This window comes from Cadophora gregata (genome assembly GCF_030347475.1).
Source record: "Cadophora gregata isolate MNR1 chromosome Unknown scaffold_9, whole genome shotgun sequence".
In the NCBI taxonomy this organism is placed as follows: domain Eukaryota; kingdom Fungi; phylum Ascomycota; class Leotiomycetes; order Helotiales; family Ploettnerulaceae; genus Cadophora; species Cadophora gregata.
In genome coordinates this window covers 638-11530 of record NW_026695932.1, presented here as the reverse complement: position 1 = coordinate 11530, position 10893 = coordinate 638, and the positions used below count along the sequence as shown (strand labels likewise).

Sequence of the window (10893 nt, the reverse complement as noted above, 5' to 3'; positions counted from 1 at the left end):
GGTGCTCGGGGCCTGCACAAGTCATTTCTCAAGACATCTACTTGACCCAAGGCAGGGTGGCTAAAACGCTAGTCAGTCAGCTACTAGCTGAACAACTTACTGAGCTAACTAGCTTATGTAGAACCTCATAGTTTTAAAGCTTAAACTAAAGGGCGTAAAAGCTACTTGAAGCTAATTCCAAAACCAGGCAGCTACGCCACACTATTTCTGCGAATAATCAGAGAGTCTCACCCTCAATCGCGAGCGGGCATCCAGAGATCGGACGATTCAACGATGAGTCCAAACGATACCCACGGTAGGCAAGGCAGTCAAATCGTGGTTGCAGCAACCGCACACTGGCCTCCACCGATATTGCTGGTGTGGAAGAGAGACTGCGGCGAGTACAGGCAAGTTCCCTTGACCATGGAGAGCATTGAATACAGATTCAACGCCGTAGCTAAGTTGGACGATCCTGCGCCTCTAGTCCATAGCAAAATCTGGGAGGATGTTGAGCGGACTGTATATTGCACACACATCACAGCAAAAGCCCCTCTAGGAGCTACGTACTGCATTCATCAAGTAGGTCACAGAATGTTTTTAAGGGAGCTTCAGCTGACAATCCAACAAGATTCGTCATGCAAGTCCAGAAATACGAGCACTCTACTTCCCACCATACCCTGCTTGGTACAATCCAGCAACCTTCAATTTCGACGCACCTCCCAACATGCAGGAACACTACCCAAGGTTTGGATATAGAGAACAGTCCGAGGAAGGTCGGCCTGAAGTCTCAGATGAAGAACAACCGCCGGAAAATGGTCATAGAGCTGGGTAGGAGGAAGGTGAGCCAATGGCAATGCATGGTCAAGATGTCTCAATGGTATGTACAAAACCCCGGGGCTGCTTCACCGCCACCAAGGACTAGAACCACGGACAAGGTACACCCACAAGAAGTCGAAATCATCGCAAGATTGACAAAAAGCAAGAAAATGAAGACATGAACTACTTTATGGACCTCCACACTATGGGTGTACTGCGACTCGTGGATCTTCCTTACCGGATCAGATAAAATTCGACCATTTCAGGATACAGGGAAAGCCATGGCAGATACAAGAACGCGACTGGACATATGAAACTGAGATGAATGGGGGGCCTATACATCCGCCAAGCTGGAGGAACAGAGGTTAGGGTAATCGATCTAGTGGCTAGGGAGTCAATCATGGAGCACACATTCAGGGTGATGGGGACGGAGATGTCAGTACAGGAACATTGGTTGAAATTTGCATCGTAGCACCAGCAGCAGCACATAAAGAACTGTTTGAAACTCCGTGACATTCCCGAAATGGCTCAATCATAATCTATTGATGTACATGTTCCGGGACGAGCTGCTGCTGAGGCCCAGACAGACTCTAAATTAATCACACCCTTCTGAGCAGCTTCTAGTCTACTCTTTACATCTGCAAGTTCGGTGCGTACTGATACCATTGTGTAATTAACGAATATTTGACCTCTGCCGTCTTCAATGTTGCTGTACTTGGCAGTATCGCTTGAGGTTTCCAGCACTACAGTGTTTGAGCCACAGCCTTTGACATGATGACGGATAAAAATAAAATGATTACGGATATACTCACGGGATTACTTGCTAACGATCTGACCATTTGTGGAGTCGATGTCTTTGGCGTTGTCAGGCTTAGAAGCTGTGAGAATATTGGTGCCAGAGCTCTAACCTCTGCTTTTCTTCTCCTTGTGCCTCGTCATAAGGACTTAAGACCGAGAGAATGACGGGCATGCCAGTTCAGGGAGTGAATGGTCGACCCGGTGGTGAGTGGATGTACAAGGAGAGAAGTGTCAAGGCATCAATAGTGTGATGATCATGTCAGAATTGCAGTTGCATAAGGAGCTACTATAGAGAGAGAGAATCTCCTATATAAAGGGGTAGCGTACTTAGTAGTACGGCCTATAGTACTAAGTCTACGCTTATAATCCCTATATTTCTAATAGCCCCCTTATTCTCTATATCTATAGTAAATAGAGCCTTCTAAAGTAGTATAATACTAAATATTCCTAAAGTAACACTAGAGTATCGCTGAAGTATTACTAATAACTTATATTATATAAGGAGCCTTAATTATGCCTAAAGGGGCACGCGGTGGAATCGCGGCGCGGGCGCCGCGCGGCGGAATCGGAGCGCGCTTTCGCGATTCTACACGCGTTTATAGGCCGATTTTAAAGATTTTTTAACCAATCGCATCGCCGCGCTCCGGGCTCTTTAACGCGCTAATTCTTATAAGTTTTTATAAGAGACGCGCTACGATACACGCGGGTGAAGTTGACGCGGGAATGCGGGCAGGGGGGTGGAATCGGAGCGTTGCGAGGCTTGGCACCCCTTTAAAAAATATAAAATTTAAAATCGACGACACGCTAAACTTTAATAATACGATATTATAGGGAATTACACGGGGATTCTAACGCGCTAAAAATTACTTCAATCGACTGACGTTTACTAAAGATAAGTTAGACGTGAAGTTCTTTTCCTTCTTTAGGTAAGTTTCTTGGAAACTTAGGTGGAATCAGAGCGCGTTTTAGTATCCTTTAATAGAACTAATTTATTTAAGCTGTTATAAGCTTATTATACCTTATTAACTTGGATTATAGCTTATTAGCTTTAAATCTCTTTATAAACCTATTTTTGAAAAAAAAATTTTACTTAGGGAGATTTACTTAGAAATCTAGTAGAATCAGAGCGTATTTTAGTAATCTCTAATAGAACTAGTTTATTTAAGCTATTATAAGCTTATTAGACCTAACTAACTTAGATTACAAGTTACTAGCTTTAAATCTGTTTATTAATAAGTTTTTTTAAGAAGTGTTTATTTTATCTTAGAATTAAGTAGAATTAGAGTATGTTTTAGTATCCTCTAATAGAATTAGGCTATTTCAGCTATAATACGCTTATTAGAGCTAATATATATAGACTATAAGTTACTAGCTTTAAATCCTTTTATTAATAAATCTTTAAGAAGTATTTATCTTACTTTAAAATTAAGTAAAATTAAAGTATATTTTAGTATCTTTTAATAGAATTCGTAAATTTCAGTTATTATAGACTTATTAGACTTAATTAACTTAGATTATAGGGTCAGGGCTAGGGTTAGGGTTAGGGTTTGAGGTTTGGGTTATATTTGTTTCTAACTACGCTAGCTTGCGACGAGTGTTTTTATCTCTCTCTAATAGTCTTGAAATACAGAAGGACTATACTAATAATACAGAGGGTAAGAGCCTGAAGGTGTCAGGGGTACAGAAGGTAGAGTACTAAGACAGAAGGAGATAATACAGGGTAAGTGGAGTGTGTACCAAAGGGTAAGTAAAGTGTGTATCAGAGGGTAGGCGTAGTGTGTACCAAAGGGTAGGTAGAGTGTGTGCCAAAGGGTAGGTAAAGTGTGTACCAAAGGGTAGGTGTAGTGTGAGTCGCAGGGTAGGTAGAGTGTGTACCATAGGGTAGGCAGAGTATGTACCACAGGGTAGGTAGAGTGTGTACCACAGGGTAGGTGTAGTGTGAGTCGCAGGGTAGGTAGAGTGTGTACCATAGGGTAGGCAGAGTATATACCACAGGGTAGGTAGAGTGTGTACCACAGGGTAGGTGTAGTGTGAGTCGCAGGGTAGGTAGAGTGCGTACCATAGGGTAGGTAGAGTGTGTACCAAAGGGTAGGTAGAGTGTGAGTCGCAGGGTCGGTAGAGTGTGTACTATAGGGTAGATAGAGTGTGTATCACAGGGTAGGTGAAGTGTGAGTTACTTAGGGTAGGTGAAGTGTGTGCCGTAGGGTAGGTGTCGTGTGTGCCGTAGGGTAGGTGTAGTGTGTGTTATAGGGTAGGTGTAGTGTGTGCTGTAGGGTAGGTATAGCGTGTGTTATAAGCTACCTACGTGCTAGGATCGAGGTTGCAGCGATTCCTCGAGCCTGAGTTAGGGTGCTAGCGATATACCCGTCTAACCACTTAGCCCTAGAGTGCCCTAATAGGCCCTGTAGGGCCTTATAGGTCTTCGCTGTTTCGGCTTCCATTAGGCCTCCTGCCGAGAAGATCAGGGGGTGAAATACAGGGCCTAAGTCGCTGTATTTAAGCCGTTTAGCGTTTGCTGCCTCTGATAGCGTAGCATAGGCTTCTTCGCGTGCTGAATCCTTGTTGATTGCTACTATTTGAACGTCGTAATAGTGCCTAGAAGTACCTATAAGCACTGAAAAATCCGGTCGTTGGCTGTTTTCTAGGGCTATAGGCGTTCTAGCTGGCGTAGGCTCCGATTCCACTTTAAGGTCTTCCCGGCTAGAAAGGGTAGTAATAAATGCACGGGTAACCTGGTTATGGCGTATAATCCAGCGTCGTTCAGCACCTCTACAGGTGTCTTCGTGGCCTATTTGAGGGTAGGCTCCACAGGCGGTACAGGGCGAAATAGGGGGCTTTACAGGGAGTAAGAGCCTAGTCCGTAGTGCTTCGGTAACTGTAGAATCCGCTAAAAGGTGGTGTTTTTGCGTGGGCAGGGTTCTAAGCCAGTATCGTCCGAGGTAGCTAGCGTTCTCAAGCTTCGATTTTAGCGCTTGTTTTGATAGGGTAGGTAGAATCTTCTCTTCTAGGTCTTGGTTAACGCTAGAGAAGACCTCTTGGGCTGTCGGTACAGGGCGTCCAGGGGGTTCCGGGTAGAGATTAGGGCATATAGCCACTAGAATCGATCGAGAGGCTTCCTTAGCTGCCCTATAGAGCCCTGGGGCTAATAAGGCGTGTATAGGGAGCCCTAAGCCTCCCTCTCTCACTGGAAGAGAGAGTAAAGCCTGGCGAATTAGGGTAGTCTTCTCCCCTGGCTCCCTAGCGATTAGGGCTTGTACAGCGTACTTGATTCGTAAGTCCGCTAACCTCCAGAGGTCTAGTAGGTCTTCCGAGTACAATTGGCGCTGTAAGTGTCGTAGGAGTAGGTGTATACTACCCCGTAAGAGTAGGGTAGCGTGTTGTTTAGGGAGGTCTCGTAGGGTATATAGCGCTGTAGCGAGAGTGTCGATTTTCCCCTGGAGAAACGTTCGGCGGTGTGCTACAGGGCCTATAAAGGTCCCTAAGGCCTTAAGTCCAGTGGTTTGTAACTGGGAAATAGGGCTTTCGGTGCTCTTTTGGCGGTTAAGAGCTACTGGAGAGTCCCTGAAGGCTTCTATAACTACAGGGAGTAGTGCTGTAGTTTCAGGGCTAAGGATATAGATATCGTCCAAATAAGCTATAATTGTAGCCTTCGGTAGGGTCTTTTGGAGGTGCTCTAGCAGGGGGCGGATCGCTAGAGAGAATAAGAGGGGGGCAATAGGGTCTCCTTGGCGTACTCCTTCAGCGCTTGCTAGCGTGTGGCCTTCGTTTGTTACTAGCACTGAAGGCTGGTTATAGGCCCATTTAGCGGTCCGATAGAGAGTAGGGGCGTATTTAGCGACTGCAGCTGCTATTGAGGTTCGTCCGATTCGGTTATAAGCGTTGATAAGGTCTAAGGAGGCGATTTGCTGAGTTTTTAGGGTATTTGGGCCGGTAATAGCGTCGTCAAGGAGGAAGATTATAGGCTCTACACCACCTGGGGTGCTAACGCCTAATTGGCAGGGTAGAAGCATAGACGGCTTGAAGGAGCTGATAAGGATCGCTTTTAGGGCTACCTTATAAATAAGGTCCCCTATAGCGATCGGTCGCACACCTCCGTCAGGCTTCTGAAGGCCTATAAGTCGGGAAGCACATAGGAGGTCGACCCCTGGAGCTGTACCCTGTCGAATCATATTCGCTAGGTGTGTAAGCGCTATAGTTACAGGGGAGTTTTCCGAATTTAGCGCTATATCAAGTAGCGGGCGGGTCCAGCCGCTGAGGCCAGGGGCTTTCTCTCTATTAATCGATCGAATAGCCTGTCGTATCGTTTCAGGGGTGATATTTTGCCCCGGGGAGGGGTTAGCGTTACTGAAGGGGTTATTATGCCCTATAGGGTGCTTCGAGTATAGCGTATTTAGCGTCTCTGGAGTGCTAGGAGCTAGAGGCGTAGGGTCGATTAGGGCTCTAGAGGCACGCCCTATATAGCCTTTTTCCAGAAGCTTAGTCGCTCTTTTGGCGGGGGAGTCGTTTGAGGGGGTAGGGGGTTCAGGGGGAGGTCCCTGAGTTTCAGGGATATCCGGTATAGTCGTAGGGTAGGCTTTCAGCGTTTTAGCGAGCTCTTCCTTCTGTAATCCTAGGCCGAGAACCCTGGGAAGCAGTAAAAAGTCCAGTAATTGCTTCTCTCTAGGCTGCCGTAAGAACGCTAAAGCCGCTCGATTAGCGGCCTCTGTAAATAGCGCTGCTTGCCTGGCGTGGAGACGTGTTTCAGGGACCTTAATAGTGCTATATCTCATGAGGGATTGCATATAGGGGTTTCTTAGCGCTGAGCTTATAGCGTTCAAGTGGTCTTTAGCGCTCTCGTCTAGGGGTGTAGGCGCTGAGGAAGCCTGTGGGTGTAGGGGTGTAGGTGCTGAGGTAGCCTGAGGCTGGGGGCAGTGGATCGATTGTTGTAATCCAAAGGGTAGCTCAGATGTGAGGGGGTCGGTAGGGCGTTTTAGTGTTGACGTTCTAGGGCGTTTAGGCGCTGAAGATGCTGTGCCTTGTGTTGATATAGGGCGTTTAGACGCTGTAGGCCCTATAGTACGGCCCTGGAGTGTTGGGTTACAGGGTAGGCTAGGTGTGGAGGTTTCGCAGGGTAGGTGAGTTGTGGTGTTTTTAGAGGGTAGGTGAGTTGTGGTAGTTTTGGAGGGTAGGTGTGTTGTAGGGGTTGTTGGGGGAGAAGAGCTTATTATTATAGGCTCTTTAGCGTGAGAGGGTGCTGAAGCTTGGGGAGCTTTAGGGGGTGGTTCTAGGGGTGAGTAGCTTCGGTTGCTTATAGGGGAGCCTACTCGTGATAGTCGAGGGAAGTAGGGGCTATCAGAGGGTAGGCTAGGTGTGGTAGGCGTCTTATCGGTAGGTGTAGTTGGTATAGGCGTTGAGATAGCGTCTTCAAAGCTAGGGGTAGGGGACGATGGCGCTGTAGAGGCACTATAAAGATCTTCGTCGGACGAGCTGTCTTTGATTATAGGCTCTATAGGCTGCGTAGGGCCTATCTTTTGGCGTGTCGTAGGGCGTTGAGCCCCTGGGGAGGGTGTTCTTGCAGGGCGTTTAGTGGACGGCTTCGGGGGTATATAGCCTGTAGCGACGATTTGGGCGTATGTAGGTGACGTAGAGCCTGTAGGCGTGGGGGGTCGAGAGCCTGGGAGGGAGTCTGGTTCAGGGCCTGTAGGGCCGTCGTACGCTGGGAGTATAGCGTCTACTTCCCCTGGAATCGAGTACCAAATACCCCGTGGGGTCTGAATCCTTCGGGTGCCTGTAGGGAGGTCGGGGCCTAGAGCCGTCGGGTACTTGGAGCCTGTAGGTACTGACGGTACAGGGGTCTTAGAGCCTGTAGGTGCTGAAGGTGCGGGGTACTTGGAGCCTGAAGGCGTAGGGTGCTTAGAGCCTGTAGGTGTTGAAGGTGCGGGGTACTTGGAGCCTGGAGCCGTAGGGTGCTTGGAGCCTGCAGGTGCTGAAGGTGCGGGGTACTTGGAGCCTGGAGCCGTAGGGTGCTTAGAGCCTGTAGGTGCTGAAGGTGCTGGGGTCTTGGAGCCTGCAGGTGCTGAAGGTGCGGGGTACTTGGAGCCTGGAGCCGTAGGGTGCTTAGAGCCTGTAGGTACTGAAGGTACAGGGGTCTTGGAGCCTGAAGCCGTAGGGTGCTTGGAGCCTGCAGGTGCTGAAGGTGCGGGGTACTTGGAGCCTGAAGCCGTAGGGTGCTTAGAGCCTGTAGGTGCTGAAGGTGCGGGGTACTTGGAGCCTGGAGCCGTAGGGTGCTTGGAGCCTGCAGGTGCTGAAGGTGCGGGGTACTTGGAGCCTGGAGCCGTAGGGTGCTTAGAGCCTGTAGGTGCTGAAGGTGCTGGGGTCTTGGAGCCTGCAGGTGCTGAAGGTGCGGGGTACTTGGAGCCTGGAGCCGTAGGGTGCTTAGAGCCTGTAGGTACTGAAGGTACAGGGGTCTTAGAGCCTGAAGCCGTAGGGTGCTTGGAGCCTGTAGGTGCTGAAGGCTTAGAGCCTAGAGGGGTGGCGGTAACTTGGGCGTAGGTAGGCGATTTAGGGCTATTTGGTGCTGAAGTTACAGGGGACGGAGAGCCTGTAAAGCCTGGGTAGATATCGAATGGGGGGCTTGGTAGGGGTGGAGGGGTACTGAGATTTCGGCTTGTAGGTGCTGGAGGCGACTTATACAGGCCTGTAGCCCCTGGAGCTGTAGGGTATTCAGAGCCTGAAAGGCCTAGAGAGGCTCTGGCCTTAGGGGTAGCGGCTCGAAAGGGTGCTAGTAGCTGAGGGAAATCGATTACAGGGTAGGGGGTGCCTATAGAATCGTTGATTTCAGCGTCTAAGGGTGCTGAGGCAGAGGGGGTAGTATGGATTCGGTGCTGCGTTGATACCCTAGAGCTACCGGTGATTCCGTGGATTTTAGCGCTATGAGTCTTAATCCCGTGGGCTCCTTTACACGCTGTAGCACAGGTAGGGCAGGGAACAAGGCCTATAGGCTGTAATTGAAGCTCTGTAAAGGAATCAGTAGGGTGTTTTTTACGAATATGATCGAGAATATCGATATATTCATTTTTACACGCGGGGCATTCGAACAGCATAGTAAAAGAGGGGTAGAGGGGTAATTGCGGGGTAAAGTGCGGGGTAAAAATCAGGGGAAATATGAAAACTTAGTGATTTATCAGTAGAATTGCGAGATAACTTATAAAAGTGATGATATCTCGAAAACTAGCCGGTAGAATCGATTTTTAGACGGTGGAAATTAATCCTTAGGTGCTGAAATAGGGGGGTAAGTGAAGAATAAACGGTAAAAAATCGGAGAGGGCGACGGTGAGGTAGGCGCTAGTAAGGTAGGCGCTGGTAAGGTAGATAGGAGAGGCCTAGGGTAAGGCTTAGGGCAGGGATAAGGTAAGTATAGGGTCGATAATAGTAAAGTAGTTGAGAGAGTGATAATTCAGAAGGATAAGGTGAGAAAGTAATAAGGTAAGAGAGTAATAGTTTAGAAAGATAAGGTAAGAGAGTAATAATAGTCGAGAGAGTGATAATCGTCGAGAGAGTGATGATAGTTAAGAGAGTGATGATAGTTAAGAGAGTGATGAAGAGTGAATAATCGAAAGGGAATAGCCTTCTATATAACCCTAAGTCTGACCCTAAGCTCGACCCTAAGCTCGGCCCTAAGCTCGACCCGAAGTCCGACCCTAACCCTTAAAATATTAATTTCAAAGTATCAGTTATAAGGTTTAATCTATTGATTTCAAAGTATTAGTTATAAGGTTTAATCTATTGATTTTAAAGCATCGGTTATAAGGTTTAATCTATTGATTTCAAAGTATTAGTTATAAGGTTTAATCTATTGATTTCAAAGTATTAGTTATAAGGTTTAATCTATTGATTTCAAAGCATCGGTTATAAGGTTCAAGTTTTGATTTCAAAGCTTCGGCTCTAATAAATTTTATTCACCTTAAGTATAGCCCTATCCTCTACCCTATCCTTCACCTTATCTCTTACCTTTACCTTTATCTTTATTCTTTTACCTTTGATTCTTCGATTATCCTTTGATTTTCAGCCTTATATCTAGCCCTATCCTCTACCCTATCCTTCACCCTATCCTTCACCCTATCCTTCACCCTATCCTTCACCTTATCCTTCACCTTATCCTTCACCCTAAGTAAGGTTAATATTACTACTGTAATATCCGCTGCGCTAGTAAATTACATAGTATCTATTAGATACTATGTATCTAATTAACCTTATCCTTAACCCTAAGTCTGACCCTAAGTGTGAATATTATATTATATATAATATAAAGGGCTACGCCCTGCACGGCTTCGCCGTAAATTTAACAGTATAATAAGTGAAATTAACCCTAAGTATGACCCTAAGTCTGACCCTAAGTATGACCCTAAGTATGACCCTAAGTGTAACCCTAAGTGTGACCCTAAGTCTGAATATTATATTATATATAATACAAAGGGCTACGCCCTGCACGGCTTCGCTGTAAATTTGACGGTATCTTATATATATAACGGCTTCGCCGTAAATTTGACGGTATAATAGGTAAAATCGACCCTAAGTATGACCCTAAGTATGACCCTAAGCCTGACCCTAAGCATTATATATAATATATAATATATAATAAACAAGGCTACGCCTTGCACGGCTTCGCCGTAAATTTGACGGTATAATAAGTGAAATTAACCCTAAGTATGACCCTAAGTGTGACCCTAAGTGTGACCCTAAGTCTGACCCTAAGTGTGACCCTAAGTCTGACCCTAAGTCTGAATATTATATTATATATAATACAAAGGGCTACGCCCTGCACGGCTTCGCCGTAAATTTAACGGTATCTTATATATATAACGGCTTCGCCGTAAATTTGACGGTATAATAAGTGAAATTAACCCTAAGTATTACCCTAAGTATGACCCTAAGTGTGACCCTAAGTGTGACCCTAAGTCTGACCCTAAGTATGACCCTAAGTGTAACCCTAAGTGTGACCCTAAGTCTGAATATTATATTATATATAATACAAAGGGCTACGCCCTGCACGGCTTCGCCGTAAATTTGACGGTATAATAGGTATAATCGACCCTAAGTATGACCCTAAGTGTAACCCTAAGTGTGACCCTAAGTCTGAATATTATATTATATATAATACAAAGGGCTACGCCCTGCACGGCTTCGCCGTAAATTTGACGGTATAATAGGTATAATCGACCCTAAGTATGACCCTAAGTATAACCCTAAGTATAACCCTAAGTATGACCCTAAGTATAACCCTAAGTGTGACCCTAAGTCTGACCCTAAGTCTGAATATTA

The 10893-nt window shown here is 46.4% G+C and overlaps 2 protein-coding genes across 2 annotated transcripts; one reads left to right on the top strand and one right to left on the bottom strand.

Annotated features, from left to right (window-relative positions):
- Positions 1-14: 14 nt before the first annotated feature.
- On the top strand, positions 15-1305 carry ONS95_014328 (uncharacterized protein). Its single transcript, XM_058507970.1, has 3 exons — positions 15-71; positions 122-558; positions 608-1305. The coding sequence occupies exons 2-3, from the start codon at positions 274-276 to the stop codon at positions 809-811; spliced, it is 489 nt and encodes a 162-aa protein (XP_058355648.1). The 5' UTR covers positions 15-71; positions 122-273; the 3' UTR covers positions 812-1305.
- A 5418-nt stretch (positions 1306-6723) lies between these two features.
- On the bottom strand, positions 6724-8675 carry ONS95_014327 (uncharacterized protein; the record flags this gene model as incomplete). Its single annotated transcript, XM_058507969.1, has 2 exons — positions 6724-6792; positions 6897-8675. The coding sequence occupies 2 exons, from the start codon at positions 8673-8675 to the stop codon at positions 6724-6726; spliced, it is 1848 nt and encodes a 615-aa protein (XP_058355647.1).
- Between the last annotated feature and the right edge of the window lie 2218 nt (positions 8676-10893).